Raw genomic sequence first — 25,376 nt, forward strand, 5'->3', positions numbered from 1 at the left:
GTAGTCTAATTTTTGTTAAATTCTTATTAACATTTTGGGCATAATGCCAGACAAGGGTAGTCCAATTGGCAGACACATTCAGTAGCTATTTAAAATTGTGAAGTATATATATTTATCATCACTAATACAATTTTTAGTATTAACATCAATTGTTTATGAAATCAAATTAAACATAGAGTATGATTTCCTTAAAATGAAGTTACATATTGATTCATCGTTAAAAAGGAAAAATATATTTATCTAGCAATACTTATAGCACATTTTTTTAAATATACCACGATTTTAAAATTTTATCAGTTTAGCTTTTTTTTTTTTTGAAATAAAAAGTTCTATTAATCAAAAGCTGATTGATCAGCCAGTACATAGAATTTGATAATCGGAGGGACATGCCCCAACCAATTAGATAAACTAAAATAGTCATATGCTACCACATGAGATTTTCTATCGTAATTAAAACAACATATATGCATCTCAATTAAGTTAAAGTAGTCATGTGCTATAAAACTGATAATATTACAAAGTAAAGAGTTGTTGTTGAAGGCATCCATTACAACCTTTGAAATAAAGGGAATTAGATTAGCTTCGCTTGCCATGATAATACTAACTTTAATCGCACGACTGCTACAGCTAGCAGCTATAACTTCATCGTTAAAGTCCCTAATCACATCTTTTGTGACAAATCTCTTCTCTTGAACATTAAAGAGATCATCTATACCAACGAAAAATATACCGATATTTGGTGAAATCCGTCGTAAGATGGTGGCTCTAATAGGTTTAGAGATCCAAATCGCTTGCATCGCAAAAAACAATTTCATCTCCAACGATGAAAAAAACTATTCTTAATTTTGATTAGAACAGATCTATAAAATTAAGATACTAAGGTAGAAAATAATTTCTAAATCTAGACCAAAATTGGCCAAGAAAGAAATTTTATTCAAAATTAAAAATAAAAACTATGAAAAAGGCTAAAAAACTGAATTTAAGAGATTGGGGAGGTGATTTTTGGCCAAGAATGGCCAAAAACCACCTCCCAAATGAACAAAAAAGAAAAACTTACTAGGGTTTGAAAGGTTTCTCAAAAGAGAGAGAGACGGCTAGGGTTTGAAAAAGAATATCAGTTTAGCTTTTTTAGTAATATAATTCGGTATCATTAGTTCACAATTCCATTAAAAATAAAATAAAAATAAAAAGTTACATTTTATGTTAGTTATTAGATTGAAAACTAAATATATTATATTTTAAATTTTGATAATTGGTCTTGTATATATGGTAGGACAACATCCTATATTAACATAAAAGAAAGATAATATTTTCCATAAATATATAAAAAGAAAAATAATCTTTTGGTTGATATAGACTTGATTGTCTAAAAACACCTCACTAATTTGAAATTTTTTTAATTATATTTTAAACTTTTAAAATCTTCAACTTTACCATAATTTTTAAATCAGTTTCAATTATATCCATTTTGTAACTTGATCTTTTTTCAATAGGAAAAAGATATGTCCTTTATATTTAGAACATAGATTAAATAAACTCTTAATGTTTTAAAATGATAAAAAAATTAATTTTACAATTCAAATTCCAAAATTTCAAATCTCTTTTTTTAAATAAAAAAAATAAAATTCAAAAAATAAAATTTAAATAATAATTAATTATAAATTTAATTTAACTTTAAAAAATAGAATAAATAAAACAAATTAAATTAATATTTTTTATTTTTTCAAAATTGAAGGACATATTTGAACTTAGGGACAAAGCCATAAACTATAAAAAGGGGGCAAATTTTACAATTTAGCATGAAATAAATAATTAAGATGGTCAATTTGTATAAAAATAAATATTATATATATAATTTAAACTAATTAACCCTATTAATTAATATAATTTTTTTTAGAAGGTTGTCAATTTACCACCTTCTGAGCAAGGTGGCTTCGCCACTGATTTGAACCCATTTTTCATTAATGACCTACTTAGACTACATATCAAATATGAACCTTTTTCAAGCAAAAAAAATATAGGGTTAATTCCATAAAAAATTATGACCTTTACACGAATTTTTATTTTAATCACGACTTTTAAAAATTGTCATATAAAACCATGACCTTTCATTTTTTTTTCAAATCTATCACCGACTATTTTTCCGGTGAATTTTACTCTTTATTTTTTTTCAAATCTGCCGGATTATGGTGGCCACGTCATCAAAAATACATCAGAAATTGATTTGGTGATAAATTTGAAAAAAAATGAAAGGTCGTAGTTTTATATGTCAAATTTTAAAAGTTGTGATTAAAATGAAAATTCGTGTAAAGGTCGTGACTTTTTATGAAATTAACCCAAAAATATATACAATTGAAAATGAAAATTAAAAATTGGAGTAAGTTTGACTATTTTAAAAGTTGGAGATAAAATAAAAAAATTAAAAATTAATATTTTAGGATGATTGGACCTAAAGTATAAAAGGAAGATTTTACTAATCATTTTTCATATATATGGTAGGATATAAGTGTGCACTATAAGAGGAAAGATAAATTAATGGCTAATATATATACATAAAAAATGGTATTTAATGCAAAAAAATTATCCAACTTATTGTAACATCTAACATGGTAATTTTTTATTTATTTATTTTTTATTTTTAAAAAATATATACTTCAATTTTTCTTCTTATAATCTATTCATTTTTTATTGTCACGTCATATGATACAATAAGGTGGGTTAAAATAAATAAAGTATATTAATCCACCAATTGTAACCCATTTATATAAATATAGTAAGATAAATTAAAATAAAAAAATAGATATGGTAAAGTATATATATTAGCAATTAATTATTTAAAATGTGAATCTGTAGCCCATTTCTTTATCCACCTTAAATAAATATAGTATTAAAATATATCGACATAAATAAATAATTTTAGATTAGGATGTCTTCAAGTTCAAAATGAATCTAAGGGGGTCATGTTCACGATCTATACCATCCATTTTACAATGAACGGTGTAGATAAAAAAAAGTACAATTTTAATCAAATTAATCTATACCGTTCATTTTACAATGAACGGTGTAGATTGTGAACATGACTCTCTCAAGTTCAAATGAACTTGAGGAAATCTCAATTCAATAATTTTAGATATGGTAAAGTATATTAACAATCAATTATTCAAAAATATTAGTAATCTGTAAGGATCATTTACATAAATACACCAACATAAACATATCTTCTCCAAGATAATTACTGCATTAATAAGCAACAAGACCTTTAAATTTTTAATATGTTTCCTTTCTATTATTATTTTTAACAAAAGGGAGGCAACCGTCCAATATCCAAATTAAGTAACTAATAAATCTAGATTTCCATTTCATTTTCATGCAACTCCCGATTATATATACACACCACCACCTTTTTATTTCTTCTCCACAACCACATAATTATATTCTCATTCTTATCCATTTTTTCTCTAAAAATATTAACTAATGGCTAAAAAAAATTATTCAATCCCAATTCTTTTTATTTTGTTCATAACCATTCATATAGTTAAATCACAACCCTTGAAATGTCCAATACCACCCGAACTAGCAAAGAAACTTCAGTTCGATTCCGCCGCCATTGACGCCGCCTCTACAGATTACGGCAACATAATCCACAACAAACCATTGGCGGTTCTTTATCCGTCGTCCGTACAAGATATTGCCGGCTTAATCAACGCTTCATTCAACTGCGCCACTCCGTTTGGTATAGGAGTTAAAGGCAATGGGCATTCGACACGTGGCCAAAGCATGGCTTATAATGGAGTGGTGATCGATATGAAAGCTTTCAGGGAGAGTAAAAATGGAGTCGGAATTAAAATATCTAAAGATCAATCATATGTTGACGTTGGAGGTGAAGAGCTGTGGATTGACGTGTTGAATGCTACGGTGAGTCAAGGTGTTGCACCGGTTTCTTGGACGGATTTTTTGGGTTTGACCGTCGGCGGCACTCTTTCTAACGCCGGAATTAGTGGCCAGACTTTCCGATTTGGTCCTCAGATCACCAATGTCAATGAACTGGATGTCATTACGGGTAACAATATCGTCATTGCTCACTCTGCATTTTGTTTTATTTTTGATTATTTTCTAATATTGACTTGTTAAATGAAATTTAATTGGGTATAATTTGATTAATATTAGAGTCGTATTCCGTATTCTTATAAGGTAGTATCAAATTTGAATATTAGTCTGATTTTTTTAAAAATAATAAAACTCAGCAATCAATTAGGCTTAGTTTTTTTTTGGTTGATTACGAAATTGTAACTGCTAGCAAGATAAATTTGGAGATTGCAGTTAGTATATTTGGGATGATTTCAGTAATATATAGTCGTTCACACAATAGTACTATATATTAATGCATAAATATACAAACTGAGAAATTAATAAAAAAAGATATTGAGTTACAATGATTCGATACTAATTTCTTTTTGGATCCTAATTGATAATATCCATTTATAGAGTGTTTTTAAATTTTCTTTTACCTTTTCAATTAATGTCTTAAATTAGAAAGAAAAGTTTAGTTTAAAATTAGTAGTATAATTAATGTAAGAAACCATTTTTTTTAAATAATGGGAATAAAAATATTCCCAATTAGTGTGTTATATATGACTAAGATAGCATTACTTGTATGGTTTTTTTAGCTAAGTTACACAGTGGGTCGAATGTGTAATGCATAATTAAGATTATTTGGTCGGCTCTTATTTAGATTTTGTGTATATATTAGCACCAATTAATTAAGGATGAGTAATAATGAAATTACTTTTGGTTGATTAATTCAGGAAAAGGAGAGTTCGTAACCTGCTCCGCAAACAACAATTCTGAGCTGTTTTATGGTGTTTTGGGCGGTTTAGGTCAATTCGGAGTTATAACAAGAGCAAGAATTCCCTTAGGCCCTGCTTTTGACAGGGTACGTACCTACAACGCAAAGATTTACTACAAAGCAAAGATTTACTACAGCATTATTTATATATCTATATTTTTGTTATTCTAATTAATTAATTATTTTATTTAAACAGTGGCGTGAAAATCCAAACTTTCTTCAAAACTAACTTTTAAATTAGAAGAAGTCAAAACATTTAGGATGGGCCTCTATATATAAAACTTAATTGAAAAGGTCAAAAAGAAAGTATACTCCCTCACTCAAAGAAGACTATTATCTATTATCTTTAATTACATAAACAGCTTTTAATATATGACAAATTTTATATCAAGATTAATTTTAATATTTTACATTTTATGAAAATAAAATAACCAATGATATATTATAGAATGAAATAACCAGTGATCTTTTTCTAATAAAAATAGATATTGCCAGTGACGAAGCCAGCCCAAAAATTCAGATAGGGCACAAATTCAATTTAAAAAAACCAAATATCATACCATAAAATATATAATCGATAAGTATAATTATTAATTTTTTTTAATGTGTTAAAAAACCGCATCATATAAAATATATCAATTTTTTCATTTAGTTTAAAAATATGTTTAATTTTCCTTTTAAAGTAAAGACGATTTCTTAAGAATAATTTATTACATACAATAATTAATTATTATATAAATCAACTTAAACTAGTTCTAAATTAAAATTATAAATTTATATTTAAAAGTTTAAGTACCTTCAAACCGAAGTCTAATTAGTGGTATTACATTTTTTAGATTAACGGAAGAGAATTTAGAAAAAAAAATGAGCAAATTAATTAAATTGTTGAGTTACTAACGCACATTAAATTAAATATATTGTATTTAAAAAGAGTTAGAAAATTGAGAGTATATTTTTGAATGGAAAATGCTGAAAATTTAAGAATTAGAATTTAATTGGACTAGGAATTATGCAACCTAAAAGAAATTTTAAGTTGGTTTATATAAATATTAGTAGAATTTATTATGCATTTTAATTTGCTACATGCTCCTAATCTTAGTAGTATCTTAGACTAATCCAAATAGTACATTTTGTTTTGCTATAAAACAAACTTTTACGTCAGGTGAAATTATACATTAGCTTAGATAAGATTTAAACTAACCAAAGAATTGGAACATTAGCCTAAGTAAAAAAAAAAATTAATTATGTGAGGTAGGGCCCAGGCCCTGCCTGGCCCTACCTTACATCCGTCCCTGGATATTGCATATAATTTTTAAAAACCATCAATAAGTGGATTTTAATTACCACTCATATTCATCAAAAAAAATTACCGCTCATATCTAGTCTTTACATTTTGATTACATAACTTTTTTATATTCATGACTTTAACCATTTCGTAAAATATATTTCTAGCAAATATTTAAGACATTATAATACGTTAATTTTTTTGACAAGCAACTCTTGATTCAAATTTATTTGTGGGCATATAATACTTTCTAAACTCAAATAAAAGATCTATTGTATAAAACAATCATTCATAAAATCAAAAATTTATAAAATAAATCCTGAAAAATAGGTATAATTGTCCTAATTTATAAAATTGACAGATTAAACTATAAAAATTATTATCTAGGAATATCTTTAACAAAATATTAATGATGTTGATTTAAAAAGATATTTGCCTTAATTTTGTTTGGATATTATAATTATTACAGGCTGTGTGGGCACAAATACTATACAGCAATTTCTCAGCATTCACAAGCGATCAAGAACGTTTCATCACAGCTCATGGTAAAAAACAAGGAAAAAATGCAGTAACTTACTTAGAAGGTGGCGTTCTCCTCGACAATGGAACCCCAAATATTTGGAGAACCTCATTTTTCCCACCGTCCGACATCCCAAAGATTACATCCTTAGTAAAACAACATGGTATCATGTACAGTCTTGAAATTGCCAACAGTTTCGATGACGTGACGAACAAGGATGTGCAGAAAGAAATGAAGGATTTTACTGATGCACTCAGCTCCAAGCCTGAATTTATGTACATAACGAACGTGACTTACGTCGAATTCTTGAAGAGAGTTCAGCTCCCAGACGAGAGTAGTTTGGCACATCCATGGCTGAATCTTTTCGTACCGAAATCGGACATTTTAGGGTTTAATGATGGTGTTTTTAGGGATATTGTTCTTCAACGTAATATTTCTACTGGGCCTGTTCTTTTCTATCCCATGATGCGAAACAAGTAAGTGCTCTAATTTTACTTCTGATCAATATCTTTTTATATATGTAAAAGTAAATATTTCTATTGATATTTAAATATTACATTCAGCTAATTATAAAAAAAAGTTGCTGAAATTAGGTCAAACTCACCAAGTTTTCAAACTTTTGAAAAATTATAATATTGCTCTCACTTCTGATCAAATTCACCAATAATCTCTTGTTAGTGAATTTAATTGTTATAATTAAAAATTCCATTCCTAAAGTTATCTAAGTTTTCATAAAGTTTAGAGATCATATATAATTTAATTTTTACCAATCAAATCTCCTTTTTTTTATATATAACAATCAAATCTTTTGACCAAAACTTACATATATTATTTGACAAATGAGATAATAATGAATTTCATCCGACGTGGAAAAAAAATTAAAAGTCAAAATAACTTATTTAATCTGACCTAATTTCAAGGGTTTTTAATAATTATGTCTAATATATAATTGAAATTTCTTATAAGCGAAATTTAATTATATGAAATTTAATAATTTTAATCTAACTTTTGGGATTAACAATAATAATTCCTATTTTTTATTATTCATTAATATAATTAGATTAATAATTAGTTTAATTATTCCTATCAATTCGGTTGATTAATATTTTATAATTGATACGCAGATGGGATAATAGAATGTCTGCAGCCGTACCAGATGAAGACATTTTCTACACAGCAGGACTTTTATATTCAAGCGAGATTAACGAATGGCAGGTTTATGATGATCAAAATAAGGCAATTCTAGACTTTTGTGATAAATCAGGTTTTCAGATTAAGCAATATCTTCCAAATATACCAACCAAACAAGAATGGATTAAACATTTTGGATCCAACTGGACAACTTTTGAGCATAGAAAAACTTTGTTTGATCCCAAAATGATTATGTCACCAGGCCAAAGAATATTCAACAGTAGTTGATTAATTATAGTGTAAAATGGGTTCAATATTAGAGCAATTAATAATAAATTTTGATATTTTTGATTTGTTTTGTCTTGTTTCCTTGATTGGAAGCCAAAACTGGCATGTAAATAAAGTAATCTTACCTTTCACAAAAACATATCTTGAATCTTCTTAAATAGTACACTAAATTTTGTGAACTTATATAGTTAATAATATTATGACATGTGAAAATTTTTAATTAATTTGATCGTATTGTTTTTTATTATAGATTAAACTTTTGATATATTGAAAGATAAAGTAGTAACAATAAAAATGACTTCTATTCAATAATGAGCGAGTCGTTCCAAAATCAGATGACGCTTTTTAGATATTAAATGGTCTATATCCAAGCCCGGCCCTAGTCCAATTCGGACTTTATATTTAGGGAAATTGCAAAAAATATTCTGTTTTTTAAAAAAAAATTGTAAAAATACTCCGTTTTTGAAATTTTATTTTTTTACCTTTTTTCCGAAAATTTATTTTTTTACTCTGAAATTTTGTAAAAATACTTTGTAAACTGTTTGAAACTGTATTTGAAACTGTTTTTTAGAAACCGTTTGAAACTCTATTTGAAACTGTTTTTAAGAACGGTTTCAAATCATTTTTTTAATAAACCGTTTGAAACCCTATTATAAACTTTTTTGGAAACGGTTTATAAAACAGTTTCAAATTGTATTTTTTTTAAACCGTTTGAAACTCTATTTGAAACTGTATGCGAAAAGTTTTGTAAAACGGTTTCAAATTGTGTTTTTTGAAACTGTTTGCAACTGTTTGAAACTGCGGAGTATAAAAATAAATATTTAAATTTTTTAGGTACGTTTGCAAACTTTCAGTTTATGAGTTAAATTTTGCAAATATTTTTAGTTTTTTAGGTATTTTGCTAAACTACCCTTATATTTACTACTTAAATCTGGGCTTTACACATTATATATGTCGGTTCGGGCCGGGCTTTTTTGAGTTTATATAAAAAAAAAAGAAATTAAAACCCGAGCCAGCCCATAAAAAACAGAGCTTTTCTCGGGCTCGGACTGGCTTGCGACAAAAAATCTGCGTTAAAGCCTTGCCTTAAGGAGACGGGCCTAGACGGACTGGCCGGATACCAAACCCACGAAGAGATTTAGTTTTATTTGATCTTTTGTACTAAATTTTAAGGATAAAATGAGCTTTTGTTTTTCTTTTCTCCTTAAACTTGTACTATATGGACAATTAAAACTAAAGTAAACTTTTTATTAATTAATAACTTGTCAAATTTTATTAATTAACCTAAATGTTGACTAATCATTCTAATTTTTTTATCAATTAACTCCTGATGAACCTAAAAAATTCACCAATAATTCGACTTTTTATCAGTTAGCTTCCTATAAAAATTTATAAATTTAATATAATTGCTAAAATTGAAAAATTCAGTGGACTCAAATGATACGTATCCCAAAAGTCATTGCCTATTATGTGCAAGGGAGCAAAAAGAACTGTATCTCTACTCTTTAGATTAAAGTTGGGTTTTTCATCAAAAAGAAAAGATTAAAGTTGGGCCAGACGGTGGAATCAAGACTCAAATTGCTTAATAAAGGCCCACGGAGCCCATTCATCTCAGTCTCATGAAGTAATACTTGTGCTCTGTTCTACATTTCTCCTATCCACCAAAAATCAAAATTTACCTCTCTCTTTAACTGCTCCAAGATTCAGCTTGCCATTCTCGTTGAAATCATTTTAATAGTAGCATAAACAAACCGATTCGAAAACCAACTGGGCCGATCAGTGATCACAGAACAAAAGGTCAGAAATCCAATTCTTGATTTTTAATTAATGTGTTCAGTTATACATAATTTGATCTTTTCTTCAGTAATCAGCTTGTATCAAATTGTATGATCTGTTAACGAAGATTTTCTTACTTTAGTTTCCAATGAACATGCTTAGCTTTTCTTTCTTGAGCATTATTCGTGTGCGAGAAAAGAAAAATTTAGTTGAAGAACTCATTTCTTTCTTGAGCATTATACCTGTGCAAATTGCAGCTGTTATTTGTTCAAGAATTCACGTGGTTGCATTATGAGATCGGGTTTTGAAATATTTGAATTGGGTTCCTTAGTTAATTGAAAAGATAAACCAAGACTATTTGTTTCTTGATTTCTCGTTATACAAAGAACTACTCATTCGTGAACATTAGAAATGCAAGAATTATAGGCAATTGTTTTTGAATGATTATGGAAAATTACTGTAGAAAGAATTATCAGAGCATGGAATTATCAGCCTATATATTATAGCATGCTTGTTGTAAGTTGTTTTTAATTCTTGATTTTTGCAAGAAATGAGAGCATAAACACATCGATGTTTAAGTAAATTTTGGTAAGGGTTATGTTTTTTTTTTAATGTATATTATTAGAGTGATACTAGAGCTACTTGCAATGCTGTTGATCAGCAAAAGTCATTTGGGTAATCATTTATCTGAACGGGGATAGACGTGAGAAATACAGACATCCTTCTGTTTCCCCCATAAAAGAAAAAAGAACTAGAAAGAACTTACTTAGGTGCTATTAATGTTGCTTGAACGTTTTTATGCTACGTTTGCTGCTTTTTGAATTTGTTTTATGGAAGTTTTGGCTAATTTTCAGATTTCAACTTATGGTTATTTCTTCATAGATGGTAGATCGATTTTGGATTGGTTTTCTCCTGGCGCTTATATGTCTTGTACAAGTTTTAGATGCCAGTGCTGGTGATGTTGATCCAGTCTACAGGTAAACTGATTTCTGTTTACGTTTGCTTGTTTCTTAAAGTTGGCGTCCTAGCATTTTAAGCTTTACTCTTGGTCATTTCCTGAGCTTCACAACATCAAAGATGATTTACAAGGATACCAATGTTTACTAGTTGCGTCCTTTTACGTGCAAACCCGCTAGAGGTTTTCATGCTAACTTAGGATTTTAGTAGATACATGTAAAAGCAACTTGATTATAGTCCTAATCATTACATAAACTGGTTAAATTCCAACTATTTTCATAAACGCATATAAGCCCATACACTTTGCATGGTTTCAGCACTTCATATCTTATTTATGCTTGAGCGATTTAACTTGAAAAATTAAAGACTTCAACAGATACCCTTATCCCAATGCCTCAATGCTCTTTAATTATTAAGATCAGCGCAGTTCTTATGTATGATCTGCTAATTGTGCTTCAGATCATTTCTATGACTAGTCAGTGTAATATCCCGGTTTGCAGACATGCATCATATTTATTTATTTATTATCCAGTCAGACGTATTGAAAGAAAATAATGTGCTTTGTGTATAATGGTAAATGTGTTGTACATGCATATTATCGCCTGAGTGTTTCAACAGCTATGTGTTGGCACAATTACAATGTACTTTCAGATGGTATCTTTCATAGTGGCAGTTTTTTCTCTCTTTGTTACTGAGCTTATGATGCATTACTTATGGCTATGTTTGATTCTTTTATAGCATCTGTTTTAGAATTTGAGTAAATGTCTTTGTTTAGGTTCATTGAGCTCTCCTATCTGCATTGTAAAGAGTTCAGTATGTAGATAATTTTTTTATTATTATTTTATGTTCTGGTGTTTAGGACTTGTGTTGGACAGTGTGAAAAAACTGGATGTGTGGGTCAAAGATGCTTTTCGCATTGCAAATTTTCTTCAGATGGCGTCTCAATTGATGGTCCATGGTACTTGCAAGAACCTCTTTACTTGAAATGGAAACTTTGGGATTGCCAAAGTGGCTGCCGTTATCACTGTATGCTTGACAGAGAAAAGGAAAGAGAAGCAGTAGGTCATGGTCCTGTTAAGTACCATGGTAAATGGCCCTTCCAGCGTGTATATGGAATTCAGGTTCGCTAGTTTGTGGATTTATTGTCAGTTCTCCATTTTTATTAGATCTTACTGTAGTTTTCTGAACTGTGCCTCTTGACCGGTTGTTGGATACAGGAACCTCTCTCGGTGGCTTTCTCTGCACTCAACCTTGCAATGCATTTTCATGGCTGGCTTTCATTTTTCATTCTTCTTAAATATAAGCTGCCATTGAAACAAGATAAGGAGGCCTACTATGAATATGCGATTTTGTGGCATCTTTATGCAATGTTTTCAATGAACTCCTGGTTATGGAGTTCAGTTTTCCACAGCCGGTAAGCTTCTCGTTTGATCAGAATAAGCATGTGCTACTATGTATATGCTTTTGAATGATATTTTCATTTAATACACATATAAATATGGAACTACGGATAGGTCAGGTATTTCAGTTTCTTAATTTGACTGGGTACTATGACTGCAGAGACGTGGACTTGACAGAGAAGCTGGATTATTCTTGTGCAGTCGCATTATTGGGTTACTCGCTTATTTTGGCTATACTAAGAAGTTTTAATATAAGGATTGAAGCAACAAGGGTCATGATTTCTGCTCCATTAATTGCATTTGTGACTACTCATATAATGTTTCTCAACTTCTATAAGATGGATTATGGTAATTTATCTGTGCTATTTTACTTTCCAATTTACTCTGCAGATTAGCACAGATATGTTTCTAAAATGGCTAATAATATACTATATAGAATAATTTCGTTAATTAGTTTGCTATCCTGATATTTGTTTTGTCCTGCTTTGTGGTGACGAACTGGCAATGACCGTAAATGTAAATGTGTTACAGGGTGGAACATGAAAGTTTGTGTGGTCATGGCAGTGGCTCAGCTTCTCATTTGGGCAATCTGGGCTGGTGTCAGCTGTCATCCTTCTCGCTGGAAGTTGTGGTTCGTGGTGGTAGCAGGTGGCCTAGCAATGCTGTTAGAAATCTACGATTTCCCTCCGTATAAAGGATTTTTAGACGCCCATGCTCTTTGGCACGCCACAACCATCCCTCTTACTTACATCTGGTGGAGTTTCATCAGAGACGATGCCAAGTTCTGCACTTCTGCCCTCCTTAAAAAGGCAAAGTAGCCCGTCGACAAATTGATACGTAAACTTTCATTACCAGTTCCTATAAGTGACAAGAAAAATCGATAGTTCATAGAATCTGCATATTTGTAATAGCTCATTCCCCTGTTTTTTCTTTCCTTAGTTTCAAAGGGGTGTATTGGTTAGCTTTGATATTTGGTTCGGACCGGTATGATCTTTTGCATAGTTTCAAAGGGATGTACTGGTTAGCTTTGTTTTTGTTCATCAGAATTCAGTGCTAAAATTAGTATGCAAATGCTTAAAGGCGGCACATCCTTTTTGAGTTAGACATTAACTTTTTGTAGATGTAATTGAATTTAAGTTTCTTTTTTGACATTAGAGAAATATAACGATCAATAAATAGAAAAAATAGTATAAAATATATTCTCAGTACCATTTTATAAATATCCTAAAGTACTATGTGAGATTTAAGTTGGCCAACCTGTCTGCCACTTGGTTGTGTAAGGAGTAACTAATAAGTTCTATAAAAAGAATCAACATTTTCTTAAGAAATTATATGCACATCACGCGCACGTGAATAAACTGTAGCTCCACAAGCACCATGGGGTTGTAATTTTATGATAGTATATGGATGATATTATTAAGTGTTTTATATTTTGCAAAAATTAAAATTATTATAAGGCTCTACAAATAATTAGTAAAAATATTGAGGAAAAAAATGTGCTTAAAAGAAATACATTTTATATTAAAAATACAATAATTCACAAACAACATTAATTTATAATTGATAAGAAGTAATAAAATCATGAAAATTTTAATAAAACTTTCTATATGCAATGATTAAAAATGAAACTTTTTTATAAAACAAAACTATATGATATTTCTATTAAGAAAAATAAAATTATATGATGTTTTGAATTATATTTTTTATTAGTTATAAATAATTAACATTCTTAATGATGTACAGAATTTTTAATAAAATTTCATTATTTTCTAGTTTTGAAAGAAAAAGTTTAGTGAATTTAAGTTTCTAATAAAACCATGGATTAGTACTAATTAATGGCTGACCATTACCGAAATTCACAATTTAATCATATCATAATATAATATTAATTTGGCCTTGTAAAATTATATAAAGTCATAGTATGATGATAGTTTTTTAATGAATGTCTGTTTGTTGAGTACTTTTTGCTTGTGGAGCTACCATAATTATTTTTTTAGACATAGTTTTAATCTAGGTTATTTGTTAGCTATAATATATTCAGATTAGCGTTAACTTGGTGCGCCGATACTCGAAGTCGAGATCTCACGGATACATTTGGAGGACCTAGCCAATACTAGCCGGAGCTATCATAATATATTGTAGTACCTAGTTTTCAAAATGTTTTTAAATTTTAAATTGTCTATCAAAACAACTCATTAAGATAATTAATGGAAGGGGAAGTAATCATGAATTTTATTAAATATCTTAGGAAGTTAACTTTTAAAAAGTTAAGTTAAATTTATTTAGTGATTAACCTAATATAAAATGGACAAAATAGTCTTTAAATTTAAAGAGATTTAAGCCGGTATCATAGTCAAGCATGTATAATGTGAATCCCCTCTCTTTTTCTCCCGAAAACAACTAGCTGCATGCTGCCCTGTGGATCGTCAGATAACCGTAGTCGGTGCAATCACACGTGTCAAAATCCTGTTCGTCTGTTCCCATTATAAATAACCACTAGTCTCTTAGCTTAACAGAGTAGGTGTATAATATTACTATTATCTTCTCATTTGTTTCTCAACATCTATTATCTGGAAGAGAGAGAAATATAGGGGTAGTCAGATTCTGTTACCGGCGGTCTCTAATTCGCTTGGTGCAGGTCGGGAACTGATTGGCTGTTACCGTTATCATGTGAGTCTGTTATTTTTTATTTTACTGCCACATGACGGCGTGTGATTGGTTGAGAGGCTTAACGGAAAGCGAATTCGATCCCGCCTTGCATCAACTGAATCGGAGACTGCGGTGAATGGTTTGTTGCATGGATCTTCTTCAGGTTTGATAAGTAAACGTGTTGCCGTTTAGATCTACGGTGAGAATTTATTTATTTTACTGCATTTTATTTTTTATTTTATTTATCTTTTGCGGCGCCGTAAGATTGTTATTTAGCTGAATATGAATCCATTTTTTTATTTATTATTTGAGTTGATAAGAGTAAGTTTAGTGATTAGAAATGGCTGGATTTTTAGGTATTTATTGATCTGAGTTTATCGGCGTTGGCAGATCTAATTATTTGATTATTTAAAAAGGAAATCTAATCCGCGATTCGCGCCTGTTAATAATAATTGATTTTTTTGCAATTTATTTATTTTATAGAGTTATTTTAAAATAGTAGTATTATTTAATTTAATTTAATTTACAATAATTAAGGAAAAACTCGTGCACTGCGGAGATATATAAATGTGAGGCAAACTTATGCTTTTTAGTTGACTAGTTTCGCATAACGTGCTACGCACGTGGCTCGTAACGTAACTTGTCAATCTATGTATAAATTAAATTCATTATTATTAGTAATTTATTTTATTTATGATCAATATTAAATTAATTAGTATTTCTATTAGAATTAAATATAATATATTTTTTTTAAATCAATTTACATGAATAATATTTATTTAATTTAGATAATATGATTAGTGTTACTTTATCTACCCAATGTCCATTTCACTACTATCTAACCAAGGAAAGCGAGCAAAAAACCCGTAAGTTGAAAAACTTTCATAAGGCAATTTAAATTCCGTATATGATGCAATTTATATATGCAAAAGTTTAGAGTTGACATGCTAAGACAATTTAATTCATGTATATTAGTGTAACTTTTTTTTTTAGGATCAAAATAAACTTTATTAGAAATCCGAAACAGTTACATTTGTGAGAAATACAGGAAAGCGACTAAACCACTCCTAATGACCTGAAATGGAACGGGCATTCTGCGCCATAATATGCGCTGCCTGATTCGCAGATCGACTCACGAACAAAAAAATAATATTAGAAAACTGCTTCGCCAAATGCACACAATCGCCAACTAAAATATCCGCCTCCAAGAGATTAGGATTCCGAATTTCTAAGATCAAATCCCTCGCGTCTGATTCAATCACTAAATTTGGAATATCTTTCAACCAACTCAGCGCCTCTCTAATAGTCATGGCTTCCGCATTCCTCGGACTGACACAGCCCGGATAACGAACATGACGGGCTTGCAAAACCTTTCCCTCCCAATCTCTAACAACAATACTCAAACCTGTACCTTGGTTGTTAGAAAAATTTGCTGCATCCACATTGGCCTTTAAAAACCCAACTGCAGGAGGCTGCCATTTGATCCGACCATCGCCGTCAAACGTCTGGACATTCCTCATCGCTGCTGCCGGAGAATGAGCAACATTCCATGCTGCCAATTGAGCTACTGCTGTCGCCATCACTGAATCAACAGAACCCGCCTTATTGCTCCAAACCAAGCTATTACGGTTACACCATAAATTCCAACATATGAACGCAGCCAATGCACAATCTTCCTTCGACAGAACTCCAAACCAGCTTGCTACCCAATCACCCATAGCCATACCAGATGTCATCACCGGAACAGTAGCAATATTCCAACATCCATTCGCCACCTCACACGAGAACAAGAGGTGAGAAGCAGAATCAGTCCCACCTCCACAAACCGCACACTGGTCGAAAATAAAAACCTGTTTCCGCCTGAGAGCTACCGCCGTCGGTAAAAAATCCTTGCACGTCCGCCAAAGGAAGTTTCTGATGTGCAGGGGAACTATCACCCCACACCTGAGAATAATGACATGAAAACTCCCCACGAAGAGCTCTATAGCAGCTCCTAACCGAAAAAACACCTCTCACTTCGTACCTCCAACACCATGCATCCGGGATGTTTCTCCTACTTAAGGGGATTTCCAATATTATGTTCACATCACAGCTATTGAACACATCTGTCACCAAACCAACGTCCCAGGTACGTCTACCCATTTCAAACAGAATGCAAACCTTGGTATTAATCAATTTGCCATTCATAGGAGTTGTAATCATACCACTGTCTTCACCACCTAGCCACGGACTATCCCAGACACAAGTATCCTGCCCATTGCCTATTTTTATCTGTGCCCCTTTAGCCATAATAGATTGCGTTTCAAAAATACTCCGCCAAACGTATATTAGTGTAACTTATGAAACATAATTGTTTCTAAAATATATTTCAATCGAGTAATTTACTAATAGCAGGTAGTTTTAATTATAACTGGAGAATTTAATTTAGTTAATTCACTACAGCAAAAATGGTATATTGTGACATTATTATGGTGACATTTTTTTAAAATGTTGCTTAATCTAATTACTAATAGCAGGTAGTTTTAATTATAACTGGAGATATATGTGCTTTATAAGACTTGGTATATATTACCTTGAGATAGAAATCAATATTTGTTCGGTTTCAACCATTAAAAGACTTGGTACCCAATTAAAATTACGCATTGAAACTCGCACAATATTATAATAAATGTGTCTTATAGCTAAATTGATTTAATAACACCATAATAGTTTAGCAACTAAATAGTTATAGAATAATTAAAATTATGAATTCGAATGATAATTTTACTAAAAGAATGCACATCTTAATATAATATGAAAGATAGATAATTCTACAAAATAGAAGAGTATCTAAAAATATTGTAGACAATTCTATAAAATAGGAGAGTATTTTAATTGAATTAAAAATAATTTGAGTTAGCTAAAATTTAGATAGAATAATTATTGTTTAATTATAATCGAATAGTCGCTTTACGTGTTTTACACGTGACTCGTAGTGTAACAGCTCGTTAAATATTATATTTATATTTTAATTAATAATTAAATTAAAAAACTTTAAACAGCAGTACTATATATATTAGTGAAGTAATTATTTATTTTTATCGAACTATTATGATTTGATACAATTGCCTTAAAAACTCTTTTCCCCTTAGTCGATATCTTTACTCTCCCTTAATCCATATTTTACTCTACTACCATTAACCTAAAAGCCATAAGAATGCGGCAGACCTGAGAGGCTACAACTCTTTTCAATTGCATGGTCTTTAAGTAGTTAGGGTTTCAAATCTTTATCTTGCATGGTCTTTAAATTGTTAGGGTTTCAAATCTTTGTTATTTGGATAAATTCTCAAGTATTAAAGTTGATATATAATGAGTCGATTATTGTTTAGATACATTGTTTTTAATTAATTTCTTATCCAAATCAATATCCAATTCTTGTCTAACTCTAACTCTAACACTTAAATAGATATTTTAATTAAAAACTAATTAACTAATGACCATAAAACCTCCAATGAATAATAAATTTAAAAGGATAATTCAGTAAATTTGCCTGTCCCCCCCCCCCCCATCCGTGCTTTTATATATAGTATAGATTTGAATAAGTTGTTTAATATAAATTGAATGAGAATTGTTTTGTTTTTCTTTAATGCTTTTATAATATTCTGTTTAATACTTTTTGTATCTGTTTTTTTAGTCTTCTAAGGTATTTGTTTATGCGTCTTAAACTTGAGAGAAATGTCTTTAAGCTTGATAATCTTGTCGTGTGGTTTCGTTTCTTGTAATTTGGTTTGGACGCTCTTTGATTTTATGATATTAGTTAAGCAATTGTCTATGCTAACTTAAATACAGTGACGATAGACAATATTGACTGTTTCAGTTTAGAAGGATACAAACTGCAAATGCATTCTGTTATCTTATGCTAAAACTGATCTTAGATATTATAGATGTGTATTGAGATGCTTATGCATTGTCATTGTTGTGCTAAGCTACAGTTTTGAGTCTATCGTGTAACGTGTTTTGCCAAATTGTCTGGAGTTTACATTTCTGTTGTATTTGTAACCAAATATATATGGAATACTTAGGATTATTATTTGGCGGACCAAATTTATGTTGAATTCTGTCATAGTTGAACCTTTGATATTGGCATATAACATTTCAGTGTACATACTTCATAGGAATTTTGGGAAGTATAGTGTATGTTTAAGAAATTAGAAACATCTTATGCATTTTGTAAATTTGGATAGAATTTGGCTAAGAATAACCAATTCAATGGAAGTCAAAAACCTTAGGTCTTAATGTATTATTTTACAGTTGCAATTTGAAAACATGTCAAGTATGGATTTGCAAGTGAGTCCATTCTAACTCATAATATTCATTTATTTTAAACAACTTTGTTAAGGCATGCATATTGATTTTAGCTTTAGAATCCAATTCTGGTGTTTTTCAATGATGAATTGCTTTCTCGTTATGCCTTGTTCTACTATGTTATTCCATTTCTGGATAACACTTAATCCAGTTTTCAGGTAACTTTCAAGTTTTGGATTGATTCTATTTATTAAAGTTTACTTTCTTAGAAGGAATCTAAAATTTATGCTTTGGCATCCTAGCGAGTCAGCTTTTATGAGAATGATGACTCATTTCAGCATGTGCTTGTCAGTTGTCTCTATGTTCTTTGCTTTCCTATATCTTGTGCACCGCGTATGCATAGGGTCAATTGTTTATATGCATTTATTTATGTAACACACATATATGCTGTATTAACTTCAACGATGCTAGTCATGGACACCAGGTGTCTTATATTCTTAATCATGTGAAATATCCTTGTTATGGTGGATTATAATCTAATGGTTTTGGCTACGAGGCTTGAATGAATATATACTGCTTCCCGAGAAAGGCTGTGGCTTCAACAGTTGCTGGACTTGAATGGAAAAGCTTTGGGATTGATTTCTCTATGTGGAGTAGCTTGCTCTGGTCCAGTTGATTCCATGGCCAAAGGTACAATTTCTCGTCCTTCAGGCATATGCACATGGGACGCCCATCTTATAATTGATTTATTCATGTGTGTTAGTTTATGTGCTGGATATGCAGCCTTATGAGTTTTTTATTGCTTTGTTCTAGAGCTACTAGTGCTATTTCTCCAAGCCTGTTGCTGTTGCTGTTTAGCTTGTCCTGGTGTGTTCAATCCTTAAGGGTTCCTACGACACTAATAAATGTGAATCCCCGTTTGGCATCTTGAGATTCTTACAGTTTCATGTCATTAGACATATGGCTCCAAGCTTGAGGTTAATTCAATTTATATTTTCGTATGCATGTGCTCATATTGGGGTGTTATTTCCTGAATGGCTAAAACTAGTGGTAAAATTAATGAAGGCATTTCACTTTATTTGGTCATCTCATACTTTATTATTTATGGAACATTTGATTTATGACTCAACTTTTAATTTTCTTCGAGTATCGTTTTGAACTTTAGCTCAGAGTCAACACTCAACTGGTCCATTTGATCATGCAAGTCTTGCCGGTCAAATCATGAGAGAATGGCTCTTTGAGTAATTGGCATGTCGTTGTCTCCAATCATTCTCCGTGAAATTGGTAGGCTGTGCTACTCCTAGTGCCCGTGCAATACTCTCGAGAAATTTGTGGCCGCTGCCGTGTTAAGCTCTTGCAATGGCCAGTGTTCTTTGGCATGCCACCACGATATCTCACCACATCCATTACTGGACGATGCTGATGAAAAGTAGTAGCTTTAAAGAAAGCAGCAAGTGAACGAACATGTGTGCAAGAAGATTTGTAGATTCCGTGTTGTAAATGACTGCTTTCCTTTTCAATGATACTTTTTGCTTTCTATTTTTAGTGGGCATTATCGGATAAACCATGAGATATGAATATTTAATTTTTTTTCTTTTTTCATGTAACGTTTGAGTGTGAAATTATCGAGAAGAATGATATTTCTACCATGAAGGACCGCGACCTATTCTGTTCTATGGACAAAAATAATTAAGACTACGAATGGAAACGATGGATACAAGATTGATAATCCAACATATCAAACAAGTAAGAACTGAAGTGGTGATAATCCAACACATAAAACAAACAATAATTTAGACAGCTCGTCTTATCAACCATGTTTTATGACTAAGGTTATGAAATAAGACCCAGCAAGAAAAGAGCTCCACACTTAAACCAAGCCCTAGCTTGATTGGGGTAAATGGACTAGGAAAATACAGACTTTTTGAAAAGTGGCAATAGTCTTTTACTTGGTTCAAATTATCTTTTTCATTTTCTGAAAATTTGAGAGCTTGACTTTCGTTTAATTAGGGAGGTGACCTTCCTGACAAAACCTAGTTAGATTGCAATTTTCACCATTTTTAAATTATTTTTTTAATTTATTATTATTCAACTTTTTTAAATTCGCATGAAAAATAATTTTATCTTATTTTATTTATAAGTTCTATATGATAACATTAATAGAGGAATCTGAAACCATTGATTAAATAGAAAAATAAGATAAAAAAATAGAGGCTAACAATAGAAAAGAAAGCTTTCAACCCTAAAATAATATAAGAGGCCTTTATATAGATAAAACTAAGCAATAAAGGAAAAGACTATACTACCCTACGATAGCATATTATTTACGCTAACGATATCTATTTTATTTTACAATTATTTATAATAAAATTAATATTATATATTAATATTATACTAGATATTTTAATATTTAGGCTTAATCACCAAAAAAATACCAAATTTGTGTGAGTTTTGTCAGTTATATCCAAATTTTTAAAAAATCGACCCATTTAGCCCGTTTTAGCATATTTACTATCTTTTGTAGCCATTTTTTAAATCGGACCACTTTTTTTGCTAATATGTCAGCCAGGTCACTATCACTTCACCGAATGGGTGACATGGCAACACTCCTCATCTAACTAAATCACATCATAAACCACATAATAACAAAAAAAATAGCAAAAAATTGGGTTGACATCAAAAATGGTTATAAAAGGTATCAAATGTGCTGAAGCAGACCAAATGGGCCAATTTTTAAAGATTTGGATATAAACGACAAAACTCGCACAAATTTGGTATTTTTGTTGATTAAGCCTAATATTTATGTGTAATTAAACTATTGATTTTTTTAATATGTAAGGAACAATTAAATTTTTACTTGAATTACTAGAAGAAAATCGATACACAAAAATTCATATTTTTTATTAATTTCATGCAAAATAATGAAAAAAACTATTTTCTAATTTATCAAATCTCATTAAATCGAATATGAAACAATTACATTTGTAAGAAATTACTTCTATAATTAATGCTATTGTATTACACATTTAAATGCATGTCGTTTATATTGAAAATAAATAAGAAAAAAATATTAATCTTTCGTTCACAAAATCATCTCCCAATCTTTCACTTTATACCAATAAAATATTTTTATTATATATTATTAGTTTTATTTTTCCATTTTCTTTGTTTATTATATCGGTTTTTTCTTTTGATTCTCTGACTTTTCTACTTTATGTTGGTGTTTATCTTCTCCAAAAATGAATCTTATGATAGAGATTTGATGGATACCGAATCCTACTGAAAGTATAATGGAGCCGAGTTGCAGGGGATCCACTCTCAGGCGACGCCGGACTCCCCCTGAAGACCGAAAGATACGGAGGAGATGCCGAATCTCTAAGATTCGGTAATACACTAATAAAGACCGAATCCCACATGGTCCGCCAAGAGCGCGTCAGGTCCGGGATTCGGGTAAACGACTGAATATGGAAATATTGTCCTATTTGGACACAAACACTACATATGGAAGGATAAGCTCTACTTTAGGAAGATAAGACTATTTAGGAAGACGTTCCTAAATAGGACTCTTATCAGATTAAGGTAGATCTCGACAAATCAGGAGAATCCCTACGATACGGCCGAATCCCTACAAAGTAGGATTCACCTGCCTAATACAACTCTACTAGGTATATTCGACTACTATAAAAGGAGCGCGAGGTATGCCTAGAATCACAATTACATTCATATACTCAAAACGCTGCTCAAAGCTCTAAACTGACTTTAGCATCGGAGAGTTAATCGGACAACCACCGTCCGGTTAGCTTCTACCCTGTTTTGCAGGTTCACTCACCGGTTCAGAAGGCAGACTCCATCAATTGGCGCCGTCTGTGGGAAAAGCTTAACTAAACTTCAAAAGAAGGAGCTTTTCTGAACTCAAATACAAATCTCATTGAAGAAGATGACTTCTGAAAGAGTAAACCTGAAGGATCAAACGACACAGAGAAAACGAAAAGCAACAGAACTCTCAACTCCTCCTCCAGTGACTTTTGACGGAGAGGACTTCGGGAGAATAGCTGAAGAGCACAACGAAGCTCTGGTGGTGGCCATGATCATCGAACACTGGAACGTTGAGAGAATCCTGATCGATGAAGGAAGCGCAATAAACCTAATAACAAAAAAGGCCTACGAAAGCCTAGGAGGAGACCTAGCGGAACTAAAACGAAATGCCACGCCTGTGGTAGGATTTGGGGGCTTGCCAATTAAGCCCAACGGAACAATTACACTCGATGTCAAGCTAGGAAGGACAAGGAAAAGCGAGGAATTACCTACACGGTTTAGCGTCGTAGAAATCGACCTGCCGTACAACGCGATACTGGGGAGACCTTTCCTCCACGACTCAGCCGCCGTGACGAGCATAAAGGCGCTAACCATGAAGATACCGACGAAACAAGGAATTATCACGATACAAGGAAACCGAGCCGAGGCGAAAAAGTGCTACGAGCAAGCAATAAAAGAATCAGGCGAAGCAATGGCAATAGAAGAAATCCTTAATCACGACATCGAAGAAAAAGAAACAGCACCCGAAGGCGAAACAAAGAAACTCCAACTCGACAAGGAGAAAAGAGTAAATCTCGGCGCAAACATGAACCCAAAGATCGAAAGCGAAATCACGGCCATGCTGAAAAACAACGTCAAAACCTTCGCTGCAAACGCATCAGAAATAGTCGGAATAGACCCCCAAGTCATTACTCATGATCTAAATGTAGCAGAAGCGGCGAACCCAGTGAAGCAAAAGAAAAGGAAGTTCTCGGAAGAAAAACAGAAAATAATCGCTGAAGAAGTAGAAAAACTGGAGAAAGCAGGATTCATACGAGAAGTCCACTACCCCGAATGGGTAGCTAACGTAGTTATCGTAAAGAAAGCCAACGGGAAAAACAGAATGTGTGTGGATTACACCGATCTAAACAAAGCGTGTCCTAAAGATAGCTACCCTCTCCCAGATATCGATCAACTCGTGGACTCTACTGCTGGACACGCGATGTATAGCCTAGCCGACGCAGCTCAAGGCTACCACCAAATCCAGATGAAGGAGCAAGACCAGGAAAAAACTTCATTCATCACGGAGGGAGGAACCTACTGCTACACGGCAATGCCTTTTGGCTTGAAAAATGCTGGAGCAACATACCAAAGACTTATGAATTTCATGTTCAAAGACGAGATAGGAAGGCGAGTCCAGGTGTATGTAGACGACCTAATCATCAAGAGCGAGAAGGAAGAAACCCATGCAAAAGATCTTGAAGAAACATTCAACATACTGAATAAGTTTGGAATGAAGCTGAACCCCGACAAATGTACGTTCGGCGTACAAGGCGGGAAATTCCTGGGATTCATGATATCTCAAAGAGGAATAGAGGCGAACCCCGAGAAGATCAAAGCAATTATGGACATGAAGGCACCAAGAAGCATAAATGAAATTCAAAAACTCAACGGGCGAATCACAGCACTCGGTAGATTCATGTCTTGCTCAGCAAAAAGATGCTTGCCTTTCTTCAAAGCCCTCAAAGGAACACAAAAATTTGAATGGAATGAAGACTGCGAGAACGCCTTTGAAGAAATAAAGAAGTTCCTCGTCACCCCTCCATTGCTAAGCAGACCGCTGAAAGGGGAGACGCTATACCTATACATCAGCACCACGCACGAGACCATCGGGACAGTGCTGGTAAGGGAAGAAGATAACGAGATGAAGCCAATCTACTACATTAGTCGAGTCCTGAAGGGCGCGGAGACACGATACCCCGAGATCGAAAAAATGGCACTTGCCGTACTGACCACAGCTAAAAAGCTGAGATACTACTTCCAAAGTCACAACGTTGTGGTAAGGACAAATCAACCATTGCGAAAGGCGATCCAACGACCAGAAACCTCCGGAAGATTAGTCCACTGGTCCATCCAACTCAGCGAACACGACATAAGATACGAACCTCGCCCAACTCTGAAAGCACAAGCTTTGGCGGACTTCGTAGCAGAAATAACTCCAACCGAGACTGGCCAACCCAAACCAGCCTTGGTATGGGAACTCCACGTAGATGGAGCATCGAATGAAAAAGGAGCTGGAGCAGGAGCCATCCTCAAAGGACCCGAAAAAATCAAGATCGAATATGGAGTAAACATCCAATTCGCCGCCAGCAACAATGTAGCTGAGTATGAAGCCCTAATTGCAGGCCTCGGCCTCGCATTAGAAATAAGAACGGAAATCCTAAA

General features: G+C 32.1%; 2 protein-coding genes and 1 long non-coding RNA gene across 4 annotated transcripts; all 3 read left to right on the forward strand.

Annotated features, from left to right (window-relative positions):
• The first annotated feature begins 3,385 nt into the window (after nt 1–3,385).
• Nucleotides 3,386–8,135, forward strand: LOC126671258 (cytokinin dehydrogenase 3-like). Its single transcript, XM_050365016.2, has 4 exons — nt 3,386–4,060; nt 4,806–4,933; nt 6,601–7,127; nt 7,776–8,135. The coding sequence occupies exons 1-4, from the start codon at nt 3,475–3,477 to the stop codon at nt 8,068–8,070; spliced, it is 1,536 nt and encodes a 511-aa protein (XP_050220973.1). The 5' UTR covers nt 3,386–3,474; the 3' UTR covers nt 8,071–8,135.
• A 1,577-nt stretch (nt 8,136–9,712) lies between these two features.
• LOC126675208 (uncharacterized) lies at nt 9,713–13,305 on the forward strand. 2 transcript variants are annotated; one of them, XM_050369816.1, is made up of 6 exons: nt 9,713–9,867; nt 10,729–10,823; nt 11,663–11,924; nt 12,021–12,217; nt 12,364–12,551; nt 12,735–13,305. In XM_050369816.1, exons 2-6 carry the CDS (start codon nt 10,729–10,731, stop codon nt 13,019–13,021), a joined length of 1,029 nt encoding a protein of 342 aa, XP_050225773.1. In that variant the 5' UTR covers nt 9,713–9,867; the 3' UTR covers nt 13,022–13,305. The 2 variants fall into 2 exon arrangements, with proteins under 2 accessions (XP_050225773.1, XP_050225774.1); XM_050369817.1 differs by having other exon boundaries at nt 9,713–9,864; nt 10,727–10,823.
• Nucleotides 13,306–18,428: 5,123 nt separating this feature from the next.
• LOC126673821 (uncharacterized) lies at nt 18,429–20,675 on the forward strand. The gene is made up of 2 exons (XR_007639368.1): nt 18,429–19,826; nt 19,950–20,675. It is a non-coding gene; the product is annotated as an uncharacterized LOC126673821 (long non-coding RNA).
• Nucleotides 20,676–25,376: the final 4,701 nt, after the last annotated feature.

This window comes from Mercurialis annua, linkage group LG3, assembly GCF_937616625.2.
Source record: "Mercurialis annua linkage group LG3, ddMerAnnu1.2, whole genome shotgun sequence".
NCBI lineage: Eukaryota > Viridiplantae > Streptophyta > Magnoliopsida > Malpighiales > Euphorbiaceae > Mercurialis > Mercurialis annua.

Excerpts from the sequence above, each read along its gene's own strand:
- LOC126671258 (XM_050365016.2), top strand. The coding sequence starts at position 3,475 with ATGGCTAAAAAAAATTATTCAATCCCAATTCTTTTTATTTTGTTCATA. Across the intron at positions 4,061-4,805 it reads TGAACTGGATGTCATTACGG|GAAAAGGAGAGTTCGTAACC; the intron begins GTAACAATATCG and ends TGATTAATTCAG. Across the intron at positions 7,128-7,775 it reads TATCCCATGATGCGAAACAA|ATGGGATAATAGAATGTCTG; the intron begins GTAAGTGCTCTA and ends ATTGATACGCAG.
- LOC126675208 (XM_050369816.1), top strand. The coding sequence starts at position 10,729 with ATGGTAGATCGATTTTGGATTGGTTTTCTCCTGGCGCTTATATGTCTT. Across the intron at positions 11,925-12,020 it reads AGCGTGTATATGGAATTCAG|GAACCTCTCTCGGTGGCTTT; the intron begins GTTCGCTAGTTT and ends TGTTGGATACAG. Across the intron at positions 12,552-12,734 it reads CTTCTATAAGATGGATTATG|GGTGGAACATGAAAGTTTGT; the intron begins GTAATTTATCTG and ends AATGTGTTACAG.